We start from the raw sequence: 26,728 nt of genomic DNA, 5'->3' as shown, positions 1-26,728 counted from the left end.
TGTTTGCAAAGGAAGCTTGTATAGTTTGTTAGATTCTTCAGATAACGGTGGTTATAATAGGTGACAGGTTAGGATGTGGTTGTCGTTGGCGTGGTACTGGCTTTTCTTTGAAAATATTGCAGCAGTCGTGGCCAAGTCATTTGGTATTTGTCATAGTTTACAGTAAAGCTTTAAAGTCCATAGCAGCATTGTGAGAATCATGTGCAGAGTGGTTTTATGTGAAGTCTCATATTGTTACTGTTTGCTTATAGCTGGATAGATCAGAATGGCATAGATATCAAAACTTCTGTCTAATGCTCCCTCTGACAGTTGCCCAGTGGCTCCCTTCCACTAAGGTACCTGGTCCTGTGCTTTTGGAGGAAAAGCTTTACTTTCAAGTGTGACTGTAGGTTTCTAACTGGGCTTTATTGGACATGCACAGAATGATGTGTGTGTCCCTTTAAACATTTCCACAGTGGGAATGCTATGTTTGTGGTAAGAGGTTGTTATAGCTCAACAAAAACATAAGCAGTGTAGCTTTGGTGCTGTTGCTGACCCAGTAACACTACACTCACTCATCAGTTAGGATGGGACAGATTGTCTTTATAATACTGTGGAAAGCTGATCTGTGTGTGGCAAATTGTTGCTACTTACAAGGAGAAATAAACATTTACAGCTTTTATTTCAATGAAAGTGCTCTCCTAATCTTTGGTGGTATTAGGTGTTGATAAATACCAGTGTTGATCAACAGGATATATACAGGTGATGCACGAAATAAGATATTTTACTGTCCTACTAACTTTTAAATTAGATATGAAGCAAATTGCAAATTCATGCTTTTCAATAATAGAGAAGGACTTAAATGCAGAAACTGGAGCAAAGGAATAAGCAGCAGTACTGTTGCTTCTGTTTTCCTGAAAGCGGATTTGTTCACCTGGTGTGCAAAATGCCAAAATACACACAGCGGAGGTATTTTATTAATGTCATATTTGCGCAAAGATGGGTGCTAGGTGGTAACTCCACAAAGCTAGCACACCACACCAAGAAACTACAAGGTATTTTTACAGTTAAATGTGTCAGTCACAACTAATATTCCCACCCCCCCAGCTAATAATTCTTTAGTTTCTTTCTCACTTCATCCTAAAGGTACATCTCCCTTTAAATTTGCCACGCCTGCTCAGAGAGTAAGTGGCTTATATGAGTAGGGGGCTTTCTGACCTATGTGTGTGATTTTTAGTATTATAATGAGGATAGTTCACCTAAAGGACACTTAGTTTTAGGTCTTATCAACATGCATAAAATATCCCAATTTGTTTTCCTGCTTGACTTCATACTTTATCACCCAGCTTTCAGCATCTTCTGAGGTGGGATGTTCGCTTTTATTAGTCTCCCAGTTCTTCTTCAAGGATAGAGTCACAAAACAAGTGCTTCCCTTTCTCTCAGCTCCCTCCTCTGACCACCAAATTCTGTTTTGTAAGGCTCACATGGTTCATTGTTATTACTTAGCGGAAAATTCCATTTTCTGTGGGATATCACTTCCAAACAGGTGACTGTGTTGAAATTTTAATTCCATTAAATTTTGTGCTTTGGAGAAGCAACTTGTATTTTCAGCCATTTGTCTAGCCACATGAGCTGGAATGTGTTCAAAACGCTTGCCAAGAACAAATCCGTTGGAAGAAATGTTATACTTTGACCCAGGTTCAAGGCTTTCTAAAGCAACAAGAAATAAATATTTTTTAAGACTAATTTAATGTTCAGCTTAGATCGCTGTGTGGTTTTTCTTCTCCTTATGATCTGAAATACACTTGCTTAATAGCATACACACACTAATATTCTATGTATTTATCTCTACTTTTCCTCTATTTTGACTTGACTCTTCTATCTTTTTCCATTGGTATTTGTCCTTTGCAGAAAGTTTGGATATAGAATCCTGTAGCAACAGAGTATTTAAACCCAATTTAATGAGAATTTATCTTTGTTTTGATTATCCGCAATCCCCGGCAATGGATAAGAAGTTCAAGAAAGTTATTTTTCTTACACATATGTACTTATATTTTTGTCTTCTATTTTTGAAAAACCTTTTCAGTAAGATATAGTGAGTATTTTGAGCATGAACATGTTTGGATCTTTCATTATAATCTTATACTTTATTTTTGGTGCTCTGTCTGGGGTCCAGCATAATTGCCAAAGACTACATTTAGTGTGTTGACCATCAAGTTGACAAGGGATGATAGTTGGGCATCCACATCGATGAGAGCTTTCTTGCTGAATACAAAGAACTTTTTTATTTTCCTCTGTGAGTTGGACAGGGCTGCTGTTGAGAGTTACTTGGTTGTTTTTTTTCTTGGACAGACTGCAAGATGTGATGTAACAGGCTGATTTGTGGTTAATAGCAGTGAGTGAGACTGGAGCCTGGAGTATCTGCTTGATGTAAGAAATGAGCTAATTGATCCAATTTCTATATAATAAACTTATTGCTTCTTGGAGTGCTAAGTCATTTGGTTACTTTGATTCTAAGCTGAATGAATTTTATTATACATTAAAAATACGTAAAGTTTTCTGTATAAGCTCATAGCGATGCTTGCAACTCTTACTACCATAGTTACACGGTGTCCTAAAGAGATGGGAGAGAATTCCCAGAAACCAAGTTGTACTCACAGAATTGCTGTGTAAGAACCAAGGATGTTTTGCTCATAACTTAGGAGAATTTCCAGGTGATCTGAAAAGTATGAGATCATGCTTCTCAGCAGGTGCCATATTTATGCCTTTCAGTGGACAAAAGCCACATGACATAAGAGGATGTCACATATTAGCCTTTGAGGGTAGATGTGAGGAAGGGACGAGAAAAAGCTATCTACTTCTATCTACAGTAGAAATATGATAAAACTATGTAGCCATGAATCCTACTTTTAAAACTAATTAAAGTTAATGAAGTAACTTAAAAGTTTACTTGTTCAGTTACAGGAGACTCTTGAGGCATGAAAGCATGACTCATGCATACTTTTTTCCACTGGTTTTAGGTTTGTAGATCCTTTCTCTAAATCTTAGGGTGACTGGGGCTCTCAGTCTCTTTAAGTTACCTTCTTGCAAAATAAAAAAAACAAAAAACAAAAACCCCACAATTTCCTAATCTCTTGATCAGCATGCTGACATCCCAAAATACTCTTTTTCAGTGAGAAAATGCTATATTGGACATCTGGTTTTAATGCAGCAGCAAGACGAAGATTATTAATATACCCTGTACTTCTCCTGTAAATGGCTATAAAAATGTAAAATTTTTTTGTTTTTCAAGGTCAGGAATATTTCTGCTTTTCTGAAGTTCAAGGGCATTCTATTCCTAGTCCTAAAATTCATTCAGTTTTTTGATCTTTTAATAACATTGCTTAGAGAAGATCAGGATAGTTTGTGATTATGGCCTTAACGTGCAGTGCCTGGAGTGGTTTTAATCGATAAACAGTATTTGAACCATAAGGATTTCAATCCATAAGGAATTTTCCTTATGGATTTTCCTGTAATCCTTTTTTCTTTCGTCTGCTGTGTAAACCTTCCTCCCTTTTTTTACTCTTTCCTCTCTGAAATATCAGGGTAAGCAAACGACATGAAAATAAGAACATCTGATGGTTTAATTTCTGTAGGACTACACTACAGAAAATTATGTGGTTGGTAGAAAACTGGAAATATTTCGGAGTGCTCTGTCAGACCACAGACCCACATGGGGAAATAATGGTGGGGTTGCCACCCAAGCCATTTCTAAGTGGAGAATTTTATTTTTGAAAGTGAAGGCAAGCTGCTTGCTCAAGATGAAAATTAACTTGGTTTCATGGCATCTTATCAAAGCCTGCTTTTCTCTCCTTCAACTTGCATCTCACCGCCTTCTGCCAATTTCTACTACATACACACAAGCAAATGTGCCCCCCCAACCTAAAAAAGCCCAAACCCAGAGTATTTATACTCTTATTCTCCCTCAGTCCATCTGTCCTGCTTCTACTGTTGTGACCCAGTGTTGTTCTGCTTTTCTCACTTCATGGGACTGCATCCTAAATCACCACTTCAGGAACAGTACGTGGTGCCGTTTCAGCTGTAGATGGGTGGTGAGAGAGAAGACGTAGTGACATCTGTCAGTTAGAAGAAAAGAATGGGTTGGCAGAAGTGTTGCTTAAAATAAAGTCGAGCAGCAGAAGGAAGAGCAAAACTAAGACTGCATAATTCAGCTAAGAAAATGGTTTTATGCATTTATTTTATATACTAAGGAACTTAAATTATAAAATGTGCAGTTAGCAAAAGTGTGTAAACATCTGTTACCAGATGAGTCTGGTATAGTTGCATGATTTTCCAGCTACCTCTTCTTCCTGAGGTACTGGGAACTGAGACTGTCTGTGAGGTGTGTAGGGAATGTGTTCACCTCCAGCTGGAAGTCTCGCCTAGACCTTGGACTTACATGTTGTCTTTGCTAGCCTGCTTCTGCACCTTCCAGAATTTGTTATCGAGAATCTTATCTTTTGTAGGACTGATCACAAATTAATAACGAAGGTTTATTTTAAGATTAACAAAAATGTTTTGAGGCGCCTTAAAATTTATGACTTGAACTATGGAAATAATTGTTTACTCATTAGTTGTTGAAGTCAGTGGAGTCTTCCAGACTTAAACTCTGATCTGATCATATTTTCCCTTTCTTCAGAAGACTAACCACCAGGTCAGTGTTTCAGATTCATATGTGATATTTAGCTTCTTCTGAAATCTTGTCAAGTGTTATTGCTGAATTTATCTCTTGGAAGAAGAACATAGCCACTATCATAAGTTGTCAAAGGGTTGCAAGGCTGTAGTTTTCTTCCTTTGTTGCTGTGACCTGGTCAGGCTAGGAGGGCAGGATACAGCCCTGTTCACCCTAAGCAGGCCCAGTCAGCCTTTGACTATCCTGCTGTCTGCCCTCCAGGTGATGTGTTTGACACTGTCAGTGGTTAAATGGCAGCTAAACTGCTCTGCACCCTCAGTGTAACAACTGAGGGCCCTAGGTTTTGCTAGATGTGTGGATGGTTTTATTTTAATAGAACATATTTACTAAGTTTATTGATTGTTTAATTGCTATGTCAGTACTGAAGTCAAAATGTACATGGTACAAAGGCACTTGATTCCAACCTAAATGATTCTGTGATTCTGTATGGTATAAGCAGATACCATGTTGAAATGCAAGTATTCTTATCAGAAATCAGGCTTTTTTCTTCTCTGAAATGGTTTATTGTTTCTTTTCTTCTACCAACACAGCATATGACTGTTCTTTGATTTCCCTTGACTGTATTTAAAGTAGTAAGCTATAGCTTATCCTGTTGTTAATGCTGTATTTTGGAAGAAGGAAGGGTAGATGCAGCCTCCAAAAGGACTGAAGAAAGCCAACATCTTGCAGTAAATAAGATCGGGGGGGTGGGGTGGGGTGTCTTCAGCATGGATCATGCTATTTCAGAACACAGATCGGCCAACTCATGTGGGACATCTGCTGAGATATTCCCGCAGGAATAAAGAACTGCAGTACCAGGAAACCCATTAATTTGCATTCAGTTGGGGTATAGTGCACATCTGTTTAGGCAGTGCAGCTGCATTAGGAGACAGTGGTTAACATCAGCCTGGAATTTTAGTTCATGTATATGTTGAAGCATGTCTGGTTTAAACTATTAAAACCTAGCAGTCCCAGTTGGACTCACTACTCCTAGAAAGGAGGTTTTAGAGGATTGCCTATCCCTTTTAAGATGCATTACATCAGCTTCTGCATGAAGCATGACTCCTGGCATCCCTTAGCAGAGAAGTGCTGGGATATGGCAGGTGTTTTCACTCACCACTGTTTTCTGGCTGTAGCTCTGGTGTGTTGGCAGCCCACTGGGTTGACACTTGAATTATTGTTAGCTTTTAGGTTAACACACCCTGCACAAGAATAGAGGAAATTCACAACTTGATGTTTGTCCTCTGTTGGTCTGTAACAAGTTGTTCTACAGAATCCAACAGTTGCAAACCAAAGTGCAGCGTGCCCTCTTAGAAAACGATCTGGAAAATAAATCAGTATTTACATTAGGATCCCGATACGCAGGTTTAAGAGCACCTCGTTGAGCTAGTTGTGATAAAATAACAAGTTGTGTGGGGTCAGGCACGGTGGCATGATGTTGCAACTGAACACACATTGTGTATGGATACGTGTAAGAACAGGAGAGATTGCTGTGACCAAAGGTTTAGAAGGCTGATAAAACAGTTTTAAACCAGCTTTAAACTTTATAACAGAACTTCTAGATTTATATTCATTAACAATACATGTTGCTAATGGCTAGTTCTTACTCATTTCTAGTCATAAACACTGCATATGCAAAGCTATTAGTCTGTAACAATCTCATTTTAAATTAACTGTGAGTGTATAGTACTACAGAGCTGGTGCCATGTCCTTGATGGCAAGATGTTCAAAGCTGTCACAGGTGCCTTTTCTTGTTGCTTGGTAGTTTTATTCCTCCTTTTCAGCTTTGGCTGCTACTGAAAGAAAAGCAGGCCTTGTTTTTTTTCCCCCCACAAATCTCAGGGTTGCGCTTTGTCAGTGCAATGATAATTGACCATCACTGAGCTGCTTACAGTTCTGGGGCCTCTGTGTTCAGCCAGTGCCTGTATTTTCAAGGCCTTTGTTCTTATCTCATATCTAAGCTGTATGTCATAACAAGAGGCACCTGGTACCCAGCTCTAGCTCATGCAACAAGTTCTCCTAATAATTTTACAAGCATAAGAGGCCAGGATTTGGGCCTTGCACATTTGGCATAGAAACAGAGTTGGCATAAGGCATGAGGCCTGTTCCTAGCAGTGGCAATACTATTTTTACTGAGCCCCTTGGTACAAAAATGGATATACATTATTTACTAGTCATGCTGTATAAGTTTGCTTATGTTTGAGTCCATAACAAGCCAATAATTAAATACTACTCAATCTGCTGCTACTTTTGTGGGTGCAACAGCTTCTGCTTTGGCTACAGACAGTTAAGGTTTTGTAACTGTGGAGCTAGTGATGAACACCGAATTCAACTGATGAACAGTCAGACCCTGACTATAGTGAGGATAGTACTGCTCCAAGTTTACCCTGAGTAAGTGCCGTTTCTTACATAGGTGCAGTTGGACAGAGAGCATCAAGCTTTGTGTATGTACATATAAAGAGACTTTGCTTAATCTTTTGTAGGTAATTAATTCTCCTTCTTAAAAAGTGAAGAGAAATACATGGATATGTGTCACTACAATCTGTTCATGTGAAGATTGACTGTTTGCACTCTACTTCAAGCATTTAAAACAAAAAAGTAAAGGCTTAAAGCACTGAGAAATGTGTGGTTTGCATCCCTGATGTATGATCACTTTACTTTAGCATTGGGATACTTTTTCCTTATACGATTCTAAATAGCATGAGGAGTGTTTTTGTTGTGATGACATAGGCATGGTAATATTATCCTCCATAACTAATGAATTGACCAACTGCTGAGGAGGATTTTATTAAATATAGACCAGAAAAAAAAGTGTTTTTAATGAAGCCATCTGAAACACTAAAAGTACTAAGACTATTAAAATTCTTACGCCTATGGAAATGGGTGTAAGGTTAGCCCTTTTCCAAAGAAATATGCTAATTATTTTTGTTAAGGGTAGAGGCAGTTCTGTTTTAAATTGTTGTATGTTTATCACAAAGGGTGTAACTGGTCTGTTTAAAAAACTAAACAAACACTAGTGTGTTGGTTCAGTTGTGGTGAGATTTTGGCTGGTTAGACTTGAATTGAAGGAAGAGCATAACAAAGCTGCTCTTTATTAAAGGTTTTCTTGCCTTGTGTATCTTTTCACTTTCACCCTGTTTTTCACACTTAGCGTTTAGTTTTGGTACATTAGCTACTCTTCAGTAAATCACGAGGAATTATCTTCCTAACAGTTTCACAAACAACTTCACAACTATGACATATCCAGTTTCCAGAGGGGTGCTGGAATTATTTCAAGAGTTGTCTTAGAGTGAGGTCACCTCTTTCCAAAGCTTAACAAAAAAAAACAAAAAGAGAGAGAAAGAGCGCCTGTCATTCTTTAGAGGCACGTACAAATATGGGTTTCCTTATCCTCTTTAGATGTGACTCCCATTGTGCATTTTGGAGACTAGATGAGTTAAAAGGCCTTAATAGTTAACAGGATCAGCTCCTTTGAGGACGTTTGTAAGGCAAGGGGGAGAATACGGGAAATATTCTACTACCTTAAGTTTGGGAATGGCAGAGAGGTAACTAGTCAGCAGGTACTATCAAATTCCATGAGTGATTACAGTAGACAAATGTGTATTGCTTCAACTGTTGCTCACTTCAGTTATTAATTTCCTGTCAAAGCAGAAGTACCACAGAGATGTTTCTGTGCTGCTGTCTCCGTGCATTCCACATAACCCCTTAAACTTCTGACCACTGTCCGCTTAGATACCAAATAAAGAGTCATTTTAAGTATGTGGTAACCATTAACCACGGAATAGTTGTGTGGCAGTCTTAGACGTCTGTCAAATAATGAATTAAACATACACCAAAGTCAGTGTGGGTGTGCACCCGGCCATGGAAGTGGTGGGACACACAAGTTCTCCTGTGCACTTTACAAACCTCCATGGCCACCAGCAGTACTGTAAGGTTAATTAGTTAAGTATGTGTTGTTGGGCATTCGTCAGGTTGCTAGCTGCTGGAATTGTTTAAATGGCAGTAAAAATAGGGCGGGTTTGTGGTGTTTGGGGTTATTGTTTGGGTTTTGCGGGGGTGTGTGCGTGTGTTTAGTTTGGGGTTTGGGGGGTTTTTTAGCTTTTAGCACTTGAAATAGCGGGGGCCATTCTTCCCATCTGTCAATGAATTTTAATCCTTTCTTATGCCAACACTTTAATATTTGCTGTCTACCTCTACAGTTTTTGAGTGAATTTAAGGCGCTTTTTTTCTGTTGATAAGCAGAACGGAAAAGTCAACAGCTGTGTTTAAGTAGATCATTCTCATAGGTTTGACGTACAATTTTTTTTGTAATCATCCTTGTTTTTATTCTAGAGCTTAAAAAAGACTGTGAAATACTTTCCTTTTTTTATTGCTGTTTTAAATGTTAATTGTGTTCTGTGGGTTTTCTTCCTAAACAACTAGTCATAAAAAATTGTTAGCACTTGTCTGTTAAAACATGGTGGTGATAGGTTTACTTTCTTAGTCAGTGTTTTCCACTTCACAAACAACTGATAATTGGGGAAGAAATATTGACTGTAACAGCCACAGTTATTTATTAATTATCTTATTGCTGTAGAGGATCCTGTCAATTCTTACTTGAAATTAAGTCACTGAGGGAATTAATCTTGAATATTTCAGATTTCTTTTTAAAGTTGTGATGTTGTTTTAAACTACAAAATTTTCTATGTTTTATCACACCAGCTATTGCAAGAGAATAGTACAACATTCAGTTTTTAATGAAATAACAATACTCTACATTTCGGTCAGCCCAAGAGTGTCCCAAGGCTATAGTTAAACCAACTGAAAGAAGTAAAACTTCCCTCTGCCATTTCTTGGAAAATTAACTTAAGTTTATGGAGAGCAGCATTAAACAGAGTCCTTCATTTTCTGTGTTGAGACCATTCATTTTCTTTATTGAGTTATTTTAAGCGTGGAAAAAGTCAACTTGAGGGCTTCATAATCTTTTTCATTGTATTTGCGATTTATTTTTCTGCACCATTCCTCTTTACGCAAAAGATGGCTTCAAATTGTTCTTTTAGCAACATAAATGCATAGTGCAGTTGCTGCCTTGTCTGTTTTTAGTTTACTATGTAATGCAAATTCATTTCTACAGTTGATAATAATCAATAGTGCTGAATGCACACAGAAAACATGTTGGAAGATAAGTGGTCCAAAGGTATTTCTGTCCCTTTGCAGAACTGCTGGTTCAACTGAAAGCAGAAGATCTAAAGGGAATTTTAGCAAACAGGGAGCACTGCTAGCAGGCATCTATGTAATTATCCTATTAAAACAGAGTAACATCTGCATTATCTGTACAAGTGCAGAATGGAAGGGAACATTATGTTCTCTAATCCTGTCTGGGAGCATTATGAAGTTAAAAGGATAACATTTTACCAAATCTGTGTTTTAACATGACAAGTTACACTTAATTACGTTTTAATTACCTTTCTCCTCGTTGGTTTTATGCTAAGGACCCTGCCTCTAGCCCTCATCACGGAGTTTTCTTGCCTTTGGATTGTTTATGCCAGGTTTTATCTTTAAGTTTACCATGGAAAGATGGTCCTAGTGTGCCTTGAAGGCCGTTATTACAATTCTTTTTCCCTAGTGTGTGAAAAGCACCAAGAATATTAATTTTATATACAAAAGGCACGTTGTAGCATTCAGAAGTATGTGTTTGGAATTTAGTTGCAAAGAGCAAACTCATTGGACTGTGTTTTATGAATAAGGAGTAACTATGCATGGCAGAGGCCACACAGGAGCAAGAGATTATTCCAGCCTTCTGACTGCTTGCAGTATAAGCCAGGAGAGTGTCTTGGCTTAAATAATGTAGATTTCTTTTTATCTCTTTGCCCCTGAGGGAGTCTGATTTCCTGATCACCTATCTAGCCATATGCCGTAGCTCTTGCCAGGAACTCCAAGCAGTGTCACTGCCAGCTAAAATTACTTGTTTTCTGAGAACTGAATTATGTTCAGAATTGTCTTAAATTGCTGCACTGCCAATACAACAAAATGTTGTGTGTACACACACAAATATGTAAAAGCACCCTTACCTTGAAATTCATCTTAGAAACTGCTTGAAGCATTGAATTTGATCCAGATACTGAGAGGTGTTCTACACCTGGTCAGGCTCTTCGCTTCCTCTTTCTTCTCTTTCCAGTGCTTTTCTCAGCTTCTTTGTGCTCTGGCTAGTACAGTACAATGTTGATACATATAAATTAAACATTTGTAAAGGAAGGATATTGTCTACTCCTATTTTGTACCAGTTAGAAGACCTAGTATAGCTAGTAAAAACTTCTAATATATTGTGGTAACTATGCTTCTTTTATTTCCCCTCTTGCAACAGGATGGAACTGAAATACGGATATACGTTGACTAAGGAGTTGGAATAAGACTGAGTCCTGCTCTGTGATATTTATATACCTGGACCATGAACTTGCAGTTTGGCTTCATGCTTTAGGAACCTTTGTAGTAACTGTGTGCAGCTGTTGGGAATCATGGCATTCTCTCCATGGAAGCTGTCGTCTCAGAAACTCGGCTTTTTTCTGGTGACTTTTGGTTTCATTTGGGGAATGATGCTTCTGCATTTTACTATTCAGCAGCAAACGCAACACGAAAGCAGTTCAGTCCTGCGTGAGCAAATTTTGGATCTCAGCAAAAGATACATCAAGGCATTAGCCGAAGAAAACAAAAATGTGGTTGATGGGCCTTATGTTGGGACAGTGACAGCATACGGTAAGTGTGTGCTATAGATTACGTGATAATCTGTTTACGTTTTTTTCTAAGTTGTCCAAGCATTTTACTTCATAATGCTGCTCAACTGACAGTACTTTGCACTGCCGATTTGCAATGTGGAGAAAACAGTCTTCACTTGTAAGTATGAAATGGGACAAATTTTACATTTCCAGTCACTTAGAGATGAAGTTATGTGCTAGTTTTTACTGTATTTGTCTAGTAGCTATATCTGGTATGCCTCAGGTTATTTGCTAGAACTTCATTTTAAAAGAAAACAACTTTTGCTGTTTTTAAGAAATTTGTGAGGCTTTTCAGTTTGCGTGTCAGCGATCCAAGAAATTCCTTGTGGAAGAAGAACTTGCCTTACTGATAAAGTGGAGACCTGCTATGTTGCTTTCTTCTTCTTTCCAATTTCACTTCTTTGTTCAGTCAATTTACTTAAGTTTATGTATCTGGCATAAGCTTAAATTAAGCTTAAATGTATCGTATTTGTCTCAGGGTAGAGAACTTTTTTTGTGGGTTTCAGTTCGGAAGTAAGTTTTAATGCTTACTCTCTTCCATTTTGTACATGAGAGTTGAGTTTGTGTGCATGTGTGAGCAAAAGCATGCAGGGGAGAACAAACATATTGCCAGAAAATATTAGGAAAGTAAAAATATCCAGTTTCAGGTTAGGTGTGGCTCCTTTTTTCAATCTGATAAGATTGTGTCATACACCTTACTTGTTAGCATTTTCTAAACTCACTCTCTTTCCTGCTGACCTGTGTGCTTTCAGGCTAACTGGAAAGTTAATGGATAATTAGTCATCTATATTTATGTCCTTTTATAGATGCCTTAATAATCAGCTCTGAAGAAATTGGATAGATGTCTTTTGTAGGCTTAGACAAAGAATAAAGACTAGGATGCAACAGATAATAGCTGCACCTCTTCCTCTAGTTTTCTCTTTAATACTCTTTCCTTTTTGATGCATGTAAGGAAAATATCCTGCTGGGCGATTCTTTTCATGTCTCCTTTTCCTCTAAAAAAATTTTTTTTTGAGTTTGTGTGAAGGAGCTTGCCTGTAAGGCTGAGATTATTGTCCCAAACATAGCAAAAAATTATATTGCTTTGTTGCTTAAATAACAAGCCATCCCTATTCTGCAACTTCGACTGATATGGGACTGCATGTTGAGCTATACTGGTATTGTAAGATTACAAAGCAACACAAGCTAAATAGAACGGTACTAGATCAATACTTAGATTGAAGATCTCCAAGCAGGTAGAGGTCTCTAGAGAACTGGGTGCGTAGGCTTAAAACAAAACCCTATCTGCTACATAGCCATCATTAGTGTCCCATGATCTTGTAAGGGTGTGTGATGGTAGGTGAATTGAAGAAGAGAAAAACCACAGGAAACAATATGTCTCCAGGAATTGAAGGGTAACGTCATTAATCTGTGCCCTAGCTAGGTCTGAGAGTACAGGATATCCTTGAGCTAAGGATAAGATTCCCCTGCAGCTTGTTGCCTGTGGCATTCATTTCCTGTTCCGAATCCCGCTGGGGAGTAAGCTGACTTGCTGCCAAATAGTGGTCATGTTCCCCAGGAGAAGTTAAACTGCATTTGAAAGTGGGTGAAATAACTTTATAACGTTCCTGTGAAGGTAAAGCTAAGTTTTGTGCAGAAATTTCAAGTTCCATGGCGAAGAAGAATTTTACAGTTTAAAGACAAGTTTGGACAGCTGTTTTCAATGAAGGAGTTTAGAAGGATGCAAAAGAATGGTACTATATTTATTTAAAATATTAGAGGGAAAGGTGCTATGGTGAGTGAATAACACCATATTAAATAATACTTTATGAAACTGAGTAAGATAACAATTACTTAATAAGTAAGTTTGTTTGTCCTGTTTGGTGTACCAAATGATCTGTTGATAGCAAATGATCAGGTTATCTGTTCAGGAATAAACACACTAATGACTAATGTTAATGATAATGGGTAGAAGTTGGTATTTAGCCTTTTAATTTCTTTTAATGTTATCCTCTGTTTGCTATTAGCGAGTACAGTCATGATTTCCATGTTCAAGAATAAGTTTGAAGTTTGCTTCATTTGGCTGCTTTTACTCACCCAAAATGTTTTCAGTCATTCTTTAATTGTGATTGCACAGCTCGTGTGCTTTTTCACTTTTTTGTTCTACCATATATTAACCTTTCCGGTAGGTAGATCACACACTTCAGTTTTAAAAGTTGTAGTCCAAATATACTCAGTGAGTATTAGGGTTTTTTATAGCAGTAAACAGTTGTTTTACAAAAAATACCATGAATCTCTGCTTCTGTCCTCCCCTTCTAAAGCTAGCCTTCAATTGCTTTTTTTTTTGTTCGGTGAGCAGTCTCATATCAGTGTTTTGGTGTCAGTATTAAAAAAATACAATGTTTAGCCACTTTTCTCTTTATACTCTGTGTATGCCTTTATGTATGCTGTGTTTCTTTCTTATTGTTTCCTGAATCTTTTTACTACTTTTTCCCTCCTTCCTACTCTTCCGTTTTCTTCTGCACACTGTACCAAAAGTGACTTCTGGACCCCTTTTTAAGATAGTCCAGATAATTAGTGATTAAGATTCTATCTTCCAATCTTTAAAGGACAAAGGAAAAAACCAAAGTTCTAAAGAAAGATCTACTTTATGGCTCCATGCAATAAATACAACTCTCGTTTTATTTGGAAAAAAGAATCATAAGCTTTCTAAAAGTAATAGCCTTTTCTTATTTACTCTCTCATTTACACAAGAACTGGGCTAGTCATGGAAGAAAAAAAAGGGACCACAAAAAAACGTGGCAAAAATACAACTGGTGTAGGGGCAGAAGAATCTCTTCAGATGTATGGAGAAATTTTCTATTAGAGATCAGAAAGTTGTTTGATTCTGAAGTTGTGGAAAGCAGAAAATGTATTATACATATGCACATATGATTATTTTATGTAATTAAATGGGAAAATAACATAAATTCATCACACCAAATTCTTTAATCCTGAGACAAAGGTGAATGAACAAAGAATAATACTTGCTTTCATCTTCTTTGGCTTGTTGCCGCTATAATTATACAGTTTAGTCTGATAGTAGTCTATTTTTCCCCTCTTGCCCACGGTTCTTTCAGTTTGCCCAACTGTCTGTGTTACTGCAAGAAATCTGAACAAAGAAAAGGGAAAGAAAAAGTATCAGAGAACTCCTGGGTTGTCAGTTGATATGCAGACTCCTGTTACTGTGCATTGCTTTCCACAAACAGTGTGTGCTGTGTCAGGCCAAATAGATAGGTAGAGGCAATAACCAACAGACTGAAGAAAAGAAACAGGTGATTTATGGTGTTTTGTGTATATGGCAGAAAGGTTGACCCTAACTTTTTTTTTCCAGTGCAGGACCTGGTTGTGGTGGAAGAGGTGCAGGAGAAGGTTTTTGTACTGGCTCAAAGCTGTCCCTTCCTTTGGGAAGGGGGTTTTTGATTGCAAGTGACTGAGCATCTGACAGACTGTTCCTCTGATAGTGCTTGAATATGGGTTTACGTTTAGATTCATTATTATTTGAGCAAATTCTTATTACTTGAGCTATTAGAAAGCATGCTTTTTTTTTTGTTCCCGTCTGTGTACCCATAAAGGCGCATACTTCACCTTGAATATAGGATATGTATATAAGTTGCAGTGTGCTTTATAAAATACACAGGAAGACAAGTTCCATGTCCATGGAAACTTTTATCTGAGGCTGAGCAAAGTAGGGAACATTAATGCATAGAACTGCTAATGAGAAAGATTTGCTCTGAGAAAGTGTCTATATATATTCCAGTCTCATTCTTGTATCTATTTTTTGATTCTCTCTGACAGCGTGCATTGCATTATTAAGCAATTTAACTTTTCATTTGTAGATTTGAAGAAGACACTTGCTGTCTTGTTGGATAATATCTTGCAGCGCATTGGGAAGCTGGAGTCCAAGGTGGAAAATCTTGTAGTTAATGGAACAGGAGCAAACTCTACCAACAATACTAGTACTCCTGCTCCCGGCTTAGGAGCAGTTGAAAAGCTTAATGTAGCAGGTAGGTATGGCAGCTGTTTAAAATATTTATGGGCTGTTTAATCTGTATTTTTTTCTTGGTCATAACATGATTTTTCAGTGTTAGATATTTGGAGTGTCTTAGAAAACAAAATTGAAACTCCAGACTGTGTCAATGGCAATCTTAAGTCCAGTCATCTTTTACCAGCTCAGAGGAAGACTGACTTCTGTGGGAACTTGAACACATAGAAGAAAATCAAATTATCTGCCAAAGGCATATAGCCTACCTCTTTCATCGTAGACGTTTCATAATTTAAATGGTTGCACTTTAGAAAGATGAAACTGGGCAGACGTTTTCTCTCTAGGCCTAATTACTTGGGTTGGTATGAATCTGCTCTGCATTTCTACTATATGCGCTTCATTGGTTAACCAAAAGAAAACATTGTTTGTTACTGGTTCTGATTTAAAAATGTCCTTCCCTACTCTGCTTGATAGCTCTTATGATTTGACACACAGAGATGACCTACCTGGTACCTTCAGCTTAAATAAATGTATGTTTTAAAATGTCATTCGAAGTCATTAATTTTGTCTTCAGTGAATAGACCGTTCACTACCCTTACAACTTCTCAAAGCATTTGAGTCATCCTGTGGTAGCAGAATGCCTTGCTAACCCCTGTTCCTTTAGTGTTCCCAGCTGTGAGTGTGGTTCATACACTGAATGAATCTTGTTGTTTTTACTGCCTTGCCTATTGCCCTGCATTTTGCTCTGCCACCAGGTCTAAACAGATACTGGTTGTCCTGACTGATAGGAAGGTCTGAGTCTGCCTTGCTAATGATCTTTGCAGTCCCAAAAAGGGAGCAGACCAGAAGAGTTAGGGCAACTTGGTAAATGGGTTGACAGCTGTGCTTGGAAGTCTTGCCTGTGCTTGGGTTTCCTCTAAAAATAAATATTTCTGTGGAAAGGGTGTTACCCTCTTAAATTTGTCAAAGCAGAGAAGCAGATGCTGCCTTTGGTAGGGTAGAAAGAAAGTCTGGGAGAGCAGATGTAGAAGTGATTACCAGAGTACAGCATACCAGCAGTGTTGCTGTGTCAGCTGCTCTGTCCTAACTGCATTTGTCTGTACAAGGACATTAAAGGCATATTATGCCTCGGTGAGACATACCTTTGTGCCTTTCTTGCCACATAGTAAGAACATGCTTATAGGCATTTACAGCAGTCCCTTTGCATGTGTGTTAACTACTCGTTTTGCCTTGTGGTACCTTCCCTCCCGCCCCATGTCTGTTGTCTTGGTTAGACTGAAGGCAGATTAGAAGCAAGTAACTGAACAGGTGTAGCACCTGCAGACTACTAACAGGGTGATCCGTGTTGCTACCACAAGGAATGCAACACAAGATCTATGTTGGAATATCTTCTACTTCAATGGAAAGTGAGCTAGTACAGTATTGTTACAGTTTCTGTGTTGTATGTAAAATGAAAAACATCTCTGTGTATTTTATTTTTGTAGCTGGACAAAAGAGAGACTTGATGCTGTTATTTCAGTAGGTTTGCAGATAATTGGAAGAAGTCTACTTATGTTGTTGCTTATACGTTTATAGGCAAAGGGTCATTGTTCTTATCTGATTAGGAAACAGTTCTTCGGGTGAACTAAATTTTGTTTGTTATTCTTGGAATTTGCTAGATTCACAATTTTAGTACTCATGAGCAATGTTTAAGGAGCTTGATAGGCGTTCTCAGTTTGCAGCGTTTACATAGCTTTTCTCTGCCATAGGCTTGCTCTGTGGCAGAGAACACTTTCTTATTAAAGCTTCAAGTTTTTACCTTTGACCCTTGGTACACCAAATTTAAAATACCTGAAGCAACTATGTTGAACAGCACCAACAGAAAAACCTTTAGGAAATAGTTTCTTAAGGTTTGATTAATATATTATTCTGGTGCCTGTTTGGACAACGTCACTGCTTAGGTATCTCTAGGCTGGATAGTACCAATAGGTAGAATTGAGCTTGAAGCCAATCCTTGTGTTAAAGTGCCCACTGTTCATCCATTTGAAGCAATCAGCAGAAATTCATCTGATCAGAGGCAGCCAAATGGAAGTGAAAAACTTGTTTCTACTTCTGTCTTCATAGCAGTTTCCTGACAGTAGCAAACTCTGGAAGCCATATGATTCCAGTAAAATCATAATATAAATATCTTCTCTGTTAGGAAGGAATTGTTCAGAAAATAAGCTAGGTGAATAAACATTGTGATTACAGTACCAGCTACAGTGTTGGTTTGGTCTGCAATATTTCAACAGCATCCTTTTTTATTGTGATAGAGCAATTGAGATAATCTGAAAATTATTGTAGAGGAGGCATTTTGTTACCCAACAGTTTGTCATTCTACTGGAGCTGAAACGTGTGTATACACATATACATGATACTTCCTTTCCTTTCTTTATAATAGTTTATTCAGTTGTTACGCTATGAAGTGACCACAGAAAGCAAACATGTTAGGGTTATCATTTCTCTGTTTATCAGCTGTAATATTTTAATGCTGACTTTAGACAAATTTGTTAGCTATTATTAGTAATTTCACTTTTTCTGTCTGGACAACTGCAGTATTTATGGAGCATTCTAACAACATCATGTTTAATACTTTTAGAAATGTCTTTTAAAGACTGCTTGGGTTTATTTTTTTGCATATCTTTTTTTTGCCTGGGAGTCACTGCTTAAAACTGAAGGAAAGTAAGCATTTTATAGCCTCATTCATCAGTGCAACTGCGCAGTGTCATTAGCAGACTTTCCTAGGAGAGTCCTGCTTCCAGTGGAGCTACTTCATGCAATTATTGTTTTTGCATTGAGCTGTCACAGTACACTGACACCTGATTCTATAACCTGTGTAACCATGTCTCTTTACCTATGAAAAGCCTTTCTGAAATAAACGAGGGTTCATGCAGGCTTACGCTGCACCTTAGTATCTATTGGTACTGTTTGTAAACCTTGGTAGTAAATAGAGGAGTCACTAATCATCCTGAAATCTCCATTTTGTCCTCACTGACCTTGTGTAAAGTTTACTGTGTTGCATACTACCTGAGTACATATAAGTGATAAAACACCACATAATAGAATGATGGGAAGGTGATTATACTGTAAATATTTGTCCTCATTGCTGATTATGTCTGGACACAAACTGAAGAGCAAAACATATATTTTTCGTATAATTTGAAACCGACTATCATGGCAGGCTAGACTTGTCAATCTGAATGTGCTATGGGCTTTTCTTCATTGTGCATTTTAAGTGTTAGTAACACTTTCAGGGAAAAAAAAGTCTTTTATCTGCAAACTAGGAAGAACAGAGATGATTGGTCAACATTTCTTCTCCCAAAGCCTCTCTGCAAGTGGAATTTTCTTTTGTTGGGTACCTTGCTGTATTCAGAACAGCAGCATCGATATGCTACAGATGGATCATGATAATGCAAGAATCCTGGTTTAGTTCCAGGGTCAAGTTACTGAAATCACATCCAGGTTATGGTTTTATCTGACTTCATTAAACACACAGAATCACAGAATGGCAGGGGTCGGAAGGGACCTCTGGAGATGATCTTGTCCAACACCCCTGCTTGAGCAGGCACACCCAGAGCAGGGGGCACAGGACTGCGTCTAGGCGGGGTGTGAATGTCTCCAGGGAAGGGACTCCACAGCCCCTCTGGGCAGCCTGTGCCACTGCTCTGGCACCCGCACAGGGGAAGGAGGTTTTCCTTGTATTGAGGTGGAACTTCCCATGTTCCACCTTGTGCTTGTTGCCCCTTGTCCTGTCATTGGGCACTAATGAAGAGAGTCTAGTCCCATCATCCTGACACCCACCCTTTAGATATTTATAGGTATTTATGAAATCCCCCCTCAGTCTTCTCTTTTCCAGGCTGAACAAAACCAAGTCTCTCAGCCTTTCCTCATATGGGAGATGCTCCAGTCCCCTGATCATCTTGGTAGCTCTCCGCTGGACTTGCTCAAGCAGTTCCGCATCTTTCTTAAACTGGGGGACCCAAAACTGGACACAGTACTGCAAATGTGCTCTCACCTGGGCAGAGAGGCGGGGGAGGATAACCTCCCTCGACCTGCTGGACACACTCCTTTTAATGCACCCCAGGACACCGTTGGCCTTCTTGGCCACAAGGGCACAGTGCTAGCTCATGGTCAGCTGCTTGTCCACCAGCACTCCCAGGTCCTTCTCAGCAGAGCCACTTTCCAGCAGGTCACCCCCAGCCTGTACTGGTGCGTGGGGTTATTCCTCCCCATGTGCAGGACCTTGCACTTGCTCTTGTTGAATTTCATGAGGTTCCCCTTGGCCCAGCTCTCCAGCCTGTCCAGGTCTCGCTGGATGGCAGCACAGCCTTCTGGTGTATCAGCCACTCCTCCCAGCTTGGTATCATCAGCGAACTTGCTGAGGTTACACTCTGTCCCATCATCCAGGTCATTGATGAATATATTAAACAGGACTGGACCCAGCACAGACCCCTGGGGAGCACCACTAGTGACAGGCCTCCAGCCAGACTCTGCCCTGTTGATGATGACCCTCTGAGTTCTGTTGTTGAGCCAGTTATCAATCCATCTCACTGTCCGCTCATGCAACCCACACTTCCTTAGCTTGCCTGTGAGGAGGCTACGGGAGACAGTGTCAACTGCCTTACTGAAATCAAGATAGACAACATCCACTGCTCTCCCTTCGTTGACCTAGCCAGTCACGCCATCGTAGAAGGCTGTCAGGTTGGTCAAGCATGATCTCCCCTTGGTGAATCCATGTTGACTACTTCTGATAACCTTCTTTTCCTCTACATGCCTGGAGATGACCTCCAGGTTGAACTGCTCCATCACCTTTCTGGGGATGGAGGTGAGGCTGACTGGCCTACAGTTCCCCAAGTCCTCCTTCTTGCCCTTTTTGAAGGCTGGAGTGACATTTGCTGTCCTACAGTCCTCGGGCACCTCTCCTGTCCTCCACGACCTTTCGAAGATGATGGAGAGTAGCTCAGCAAGAACATCTGCCAGCTCCCTCAGCACTCGCGGGTGCATCCCATCGGGCGGCCCATGGATTTGCGAGGATCCAGTTTGCATAGGTGATCTCTGACCCAGTCCTTCTCAGCCGATGGTAAGTCTTCCTTTGTCCCAATTTGTCCTCTCTTCTCTGGGAGCTGGGATGCCTGAGGGCCAGCCTTAGCAGTAAAGACCGTGGCAAAGAAGGCATTCAGTAACTCTGCCTTCTCTGCATCCTGCGTTACCAGGGCCCCTTCCTTGTTCAGCAGTGGGCCCACTGTATCCCCAGTCTTCCTTTTACTGCTGATGTATTTAAAGAAGCCCTTCTTGTTATCTTTGACATGCCTTTGACACGACTGGTAGGTGACCATGACTCAGATTTTTGGACTGAAAAAGTCTTTCTTTGAGATTAAGGACACAATTGGGCCAGATACGGATTTAAAAAACAATTTCTACTCCTGTCCACCTTTTCTGTATAGACAACTAGAATAATAGTATAAAAAGGGAATATTGATAGTATTAGAATCGATAGATTTTTTTCAGTTCATATATACGTTGTTTTTATGTTAGCTCAGATACGAGTTTGAATGTGACTAAGTAAGTAATCTGGGTAACAATGAAGAGAATGTATGTTGAGAAACAGTTGTCACTTGTGAAATGGTTGAAAAAATAATTTTTTTTTTTTTAATGCTGACATTTCTCAATCAGCTGAGGTCAGGGGCTATTTAATTTTTGTCAACTATACATCTTGATGGCAAAATGCCTGTTGGACCAGGAAAGTTCTTACTTATAATTAGACTTGCAAGGTTACTTATTCCAATGTGCTTACGTTTGGGCTAAAACCGCCTTCAGTTACCACAGTCTCTTGATGTTGCAACACGGAATGTATCATCCTTCTTTCTAATGAAGAAAAAAAGACCTTCTATGTACTTTTTGATATTTTTAATGTTCTTTTGAGGATGTAGATATCCAGACTTTGAGAGTGGTCACTTCAGCTGCTTGGGCAAATAAATCTGAGTAGTTCATGTTCCCCTAAGGTAGAGATCTGCTCTCTGCTAGTGCACAGCAGTTGCCTGTAACTCGATCACAGTGTTAATAGAAGAATATACAGCCTTTGCATCCTTACAGGTGTAAAAGCAGATGAAATATTTCCTATGAACCATATGGATGAGGAAAGAACTAATAGTAATGATTTTTGTAGCTCCTTTTAAAACAACTGTAACTACTGTTTGTAGTCAGGATGTCATTTGAAGGGCTACCAAATGTCTTCTAAAACTTTAATCAGCAACTTCTGTAGGCTTTCCTGGTGACTAAACGATAAAACCAGTAGCAGATAGATGAAGTAGGACAGTTTCTTGAGGAAGAGAAAAAACACTAGGGAAGTACCTGGCTATCAAAGATTCCTCCCACCCCCTCAAAATCAGTGTTCAACAAAGGAAATATGTTAGGTAACGTGAGCCGAAAAGTCTGGGGAGGTCCAGAGAAGCGTTGGACTGGGACGTGTTACAACCTGGAGTATTATGCTAAAATAATCCATTATAAATTCCTTCATGAAGGCATGAGCAATACCTGCTCTGAAAGAGCCTGTCAGCAAAGGAAAAAAAGAGGCACTGGCATGGGAAATAATCAGTGTTTAGCAGTTTGGAAAAAATATCTATCTTTATTTTAGTTTTAATAATCTCTAGACAAAAAGTAGCTGTCATGGTTTTTTTTGTCATGTCACAGCCTGATAGAAATGTTTGTGGCCTCCTAAAAACAGCTTTGATCAATTTTTAGCCTGTGCTTTGACCATTCTAGCCTGAACAAGCAGTTTGTGTGATAGGTATTGGTATATAGCCCATGACTTTTTCAGTAGAGTAGCCTCTTCATTACCATCCTGAAACCTAAGATATGCTGGTATTTAGAGATTACTTATCATAAGTAAAACATAATCTTTGATGAAGATTTATAACTGTACTTTGGGTAGACGTACAGATATCTTAAGAATATGACTCGGTGTTTCAATTGTAGGAAATAAACACTGGAAGTAACGTTATTCATCACTTTACATCACTTTACAAAGGTCTGTTCATCACTTAGGCTCCTTATTTGGCGAGACATGGAGAAAAGTGGCACTCTTATTCTTTTTTTTAATTATTATTTTTCCACCTCTGGCTGTCAAGCAAGGCGTAGAACTGAGGCAGCATTGGTGAAATCTGCAACAGAAAATGTTGCTCTGTAGTCGTGTGTAGAGTTTTTGGCAGATAAAAGATCTGAAGAAAATCCATCTGGATTATGCTTGTTCATAATAAGAAGGTGGTAACGTTTGGTAGGAGGATATATTGAGGATTTAGCAAGGACTGTAACTCAGCTGTCTCTGAAGTAGGTGAACTCAAACTTTTATTTGATTCATTTTTTGAGTTCCCGATTAGACACTTCTCTCTGTTAGAGATCTCTCTCTTCCTTTTCAGACTCTCGGACAACTAGCATTGTTGATTTTTATATAGACTGTACTGTGTATTCCTATCCTTAGCGTGTTTAGGTTTAATGTTTGTAGTGTGGTACTACACCTGGTTTCTTTCTCTGAAGTTAGTTGTGCAGAACTTTGAGGGAAGCCCAAGAGCAAAACAGCTTCTCTTCTGTTTTGGGTTGTGTGAAAGGATAATAGAGCATTTTGGTATCACAAATCCCAAAGATGCTGATGATGGAACCTTTGCTAGAGGGTGAGGCTGCATAGATTATGTTAAAAGCAAAGCTGTGGAGCACCTTGGGTAGCTTAGGCAGGAGGTTAGGCATTACTTCACACCCACCCCCCCCCCCTTTAAATTCATGTGTGAAATCATAAGCATACTTTCCTTTTTCTTCTTCCCTCCTCAAAACCATCAAACAGTGTGGTTGTTTTGATACTGACAATTTTCAACTGCTTTTCCAGAACCTCCATTTCATTTATGAAAGAGTGAATTGTTAATAAAGATGCTTATAAGGCTTCAGCTGATTGGTTTCAGAAGCAATAAAGTCCTCTTTCCTTCTGTCTCTTCTGTCTTTATTTATCCAAGTTGTATCTGAAAAGCTTTTAAGATATTTGGTAGCCATCCTTTCTGAATTTGTGGGAAGTAATATATTCCCCCACACACAAGAAAGTATTAATCTAAACCTTGGGTGCCTAGCAGATAAGAGTTTCTGTCAGCTTTTAGAACAGGAAGCTTTGAGTTACTGCCACAAATAACACCCTAGGTAAATCTTAAATTGCTGTTTTGGAGATGATTAAACGGAAATGGGGGAATATGAAACCATGACACTTTGAAGCAGAGCTTGTGCACGTGGCTGCTTCTGTTGAAGCCAAACCCTTGGTTCCATGTGACAGGCACAAGATGAGATTGGTTTAGGCAACTTGGCTTTTAACAGTTCTGCTTTTCTAAGATAACTATGAAAGAAATCCTTGATTTTTGTGGGACAGTATTGCAGTTAGCATATTTCATCGGATAGTGCAATCTGCTTGCACAAACATGATCAAAGAATCTCCTTTTTTCTCTGTTTTCTTCATGTGATTTTCTTTGTTTTGGTAAAAAGGGGCTGTGGGGTTTGTGTCTTGTGAGTTGGGTTTGGTTTGGCCTTTGTGTTGGGGTTGTTTTTTTTGGGGGGAGAGGGGTTGTTTGTTTGGTTTGGGTTTTGGTTTTTTGGGGGATTTTTTTTTTGTCCCTAAATTGTGAACTCTTGCTATGTTCTTCTGGCAGCTATGGGAAAAACTTGATTTAAGCAAACTAAAGGAAATATTAATACTGAATATGCATGTTGCAAAACAATTTTTTTAAATAAGAATGTTGGTTTAAAGGAAGGGCCAAGGTGCTCTGAGGCCATTGTCATCACGCTACTCTGCTTGTTCATTGAAAAGCTAAATTTTTAATTAGTGTAAACATCTAACACCTCAGAAAGTATAATTGCACTGAAAACTGCCAGACTGGTTTTTCACAAAATGTTCTTTTCCATTGAAAAGCGTTACTTTGGAAGATGTTAATTGTGTGTCCTGGATCCCATAAAAATGAGCAAGTGAAGGTTCACATCAAATTTCTGTCCACACCCAACATGTACATAGCTGGTACTTGGAGAGCTCTAAGACTAAAAACAGTGAAGTATCAGGTTGCTGTATGTAGCACAGCTCCATGAGGGAGAATATTTTTGGTGTATCTCTTCAAAGTTTCTGTAGCGTTTCCACCTTATGCGTTAACTACTTCTGCTGTATTGGCTGTTGAGTTCTCTTTTAACAACTTCAGTGTTAACATTTCTGAAGTAACTCGTTAGGATGCAGACTTCAGTATTTACTTGTCATCTGAGATGTGATGGCTTAGATGCCTGTCAGATATCTGGCATCCTTAGTGAATATGTAGCAAGGCGGGCTGAGAAGTCACAGAATCACAGGTTGGAAGGGACCTCAGGGATCATCTAGTCCAACCTTTCTAGGAAGAGCATGGTGTAGGCAAGATGGCCCAGCACCCTGTCCAGACGAGTCTTGAAGGTGTCCAACGTGGCCGAGTCAACCCTTTCCCTGGGGAGATTATTCCAATGGTGACTGTCCTCACTGTGAAAAATTTCCCTCTGGTGTCCAGTCGGAATCTCCCCAAGAGCAACTTGTGTCCATCCCCCCTTGTCCTCTCCATGGGACTCTGTGTAAGTCAGCCTTGGCAATGACGTGACCAGGCTTTTGGTTTTTTTTTTTAAAAAACATTACTGTGGTGAGAGGGACCTTTGTCTTGGTATTTCCATGTCCTTCCTAAAGACATGGGGCTGACATAATGAAGCTGTTCAGATGGGGAGGAAGGCTCAGATAACATCATGATCAGTTGATTTGTCTCCATGGCTCTCTTTCCAATGATCTTTGTTACATGTGTAACAGCCTCATTAGTTTTAACAGCCTGCAACCATAGTTCACTCTGTAGTTCTGTACTTGCAGAGACAAACTAGATAAAAAAAGCTAAGCTATTGCATATTATTTTGCATTTCCAAAGCTGTCCTCCTGTCTTAAGAGGATTACAGGTGGCTTTTCTTCAGTTAACATAGTATGTACCATGTTCTGTATGGTCATGCCTTAAAAACCCAACTGGTTGTCCCTGCAGATTGTCAGAGCATACCGGGTGTAAGATGATGTGGGCTGCACTGGTTCTAATAGCCAAGATAACAGCTTTCCCAGGGTAATGCTTTGCTTTGACTTGTATTTATTGTACCTTATCCATTGTATTCTTTTTCCATACTGTATATAATACCAAGCAGTTTTTCCCATTTTGCTGTCCATGTGCCTCCCACAAAGGCAGTACAGTGGAGCTGGGGAGAATTGTGTGTTTTCAAGCCTTGCTGTTGCAGCACAGCAGAGTGACTGTGCAAAAGACCACATGTGAATATTTTCCACTGCAGTGCTAAGCTGTATTGGTAATGCTGATGGGGCTGTTAGTGGTCCCCCGGGCTGCATTTTGATGAACCACTGGACTGCTACTTGAATTCTCCTAACACTGCATTGATTTCAGTAGTGTTAATGGAACACAGCAGCACAGCTGGTGTGAGGATGGACTAGCAGAAGTAGTTAATTTTCTTTAAATCATACCGATGCTTTGCTACTGAAGTTTCTAAAATGTTGGTAGAAAGCGTTTTGTGCTCTGCATTTAAAATCTTGAAACCTTTAGCTCATTTCATTGAATATGTTGATAGCGCTTTCAGCTCACACTGCAAATTCTCCCTTTAAAGAAATTGTACCAGCTGGAGATGAAAAATGTGAATTAAATTGAGGATGTGTTAATTAGTGGGAGAAGGGAAAGGAGGCCTTGAACAAACCAAACAGCCTTAACTACAGTGTTGTGTCTAACCGTAGATATCAGATTTCAGAACTGAATTAGAACCAAGAGAAGGGTTCCATGAATTAAAGTAAGAACAGTACTTTTATTTAATGATCAAAACCAGAAAGAGAACAAACAGAGATAAAATTGGTTAATAGACTCAGTTGAATATTGATTACTCGGTCCTTTTAATACTAAGGAGGTTCCTGATTTTGAGACCTGCTGATGAGAAACACTTTGAGTTGAGCCTTTATCTGTGCTATATGTCATCAAAAGATACTCTAATATGCTTTTTTGCACTAGTCTGAAAATCTGGGGCTTAGTGTCAAGGTTCCAAAGTATATAAACTTTTGTGTCATGTTAAATTCTTAAGGTGTTTCCATTCTGTGAAGAATGAAGAGTTGGTCGTTAGCAGACTGGGTAGGCTGCTGGCGTCACAGTTTGCAATTTCAACAGGATTGTGGCTTTTTCATTTGCTTTAACCAATATTGCTATTTTA

At 39.1% G+C, this 26,728-nt stretch overlaps 1 protein-coding gene across 7 annotated transcripts in view; it reads left to right on the top strand.

The window, feature by feature from the left end:
- Positions 1–26,728, top strand: part of MGAT5 (alpha-1,6-mannosylglycoprotein 6-beta-N-acetylglucosaminyltransferase) — a 137,433-nt gene that overhangs the window by 40,775 nt on the left and 69,930 nt on the right. For 2 of the 7 annotated variants that reach the window (XM_075092879.1, XM_075092885.1), the window contains exons 2-3: positions 11,034–11,422; positions 15,300–15,467. In XM_075092879.1, the coding sequence (XP_074948980.1) occupies positions 11,185–11,422; positions 15,300–15,467 (406 nt within the window). In that variant the 5' untranslated portion in view covers positions 11,034–11,184. Of the gene's footprint in view, positions 1–2,331; positions 2,410–8,535; positions 8,637–11,033; positions 11,423–15,299; positions 15,468–26,728 lie in introns of those variants that run through there. The other 5 variants (XM_075092881.1, XM_075092883.1, XM_075092882.1 and 2 more) reach the window with 5 other exon arrangements.

Source organism: Phalacrocorax aristotelis, chromosome 5 (assembly GCF_949628215.1).
Source record: "Phalacrocorax aristotelis chromosome 5, bGulAri2.1, whole genome shotgun sequence".
Taxonomy (NCBI): Eukaryota; Metazoa; Chordata; class Aves; order Suliformes; family Phalacrocoracidae; genus Phalacrocorax; species Phalacrocorax aristotelis.
Note: the sequence above shows the minus strand (reverse complement) of the source record. Positions and strands in the feature narration are given on the sequence as shown.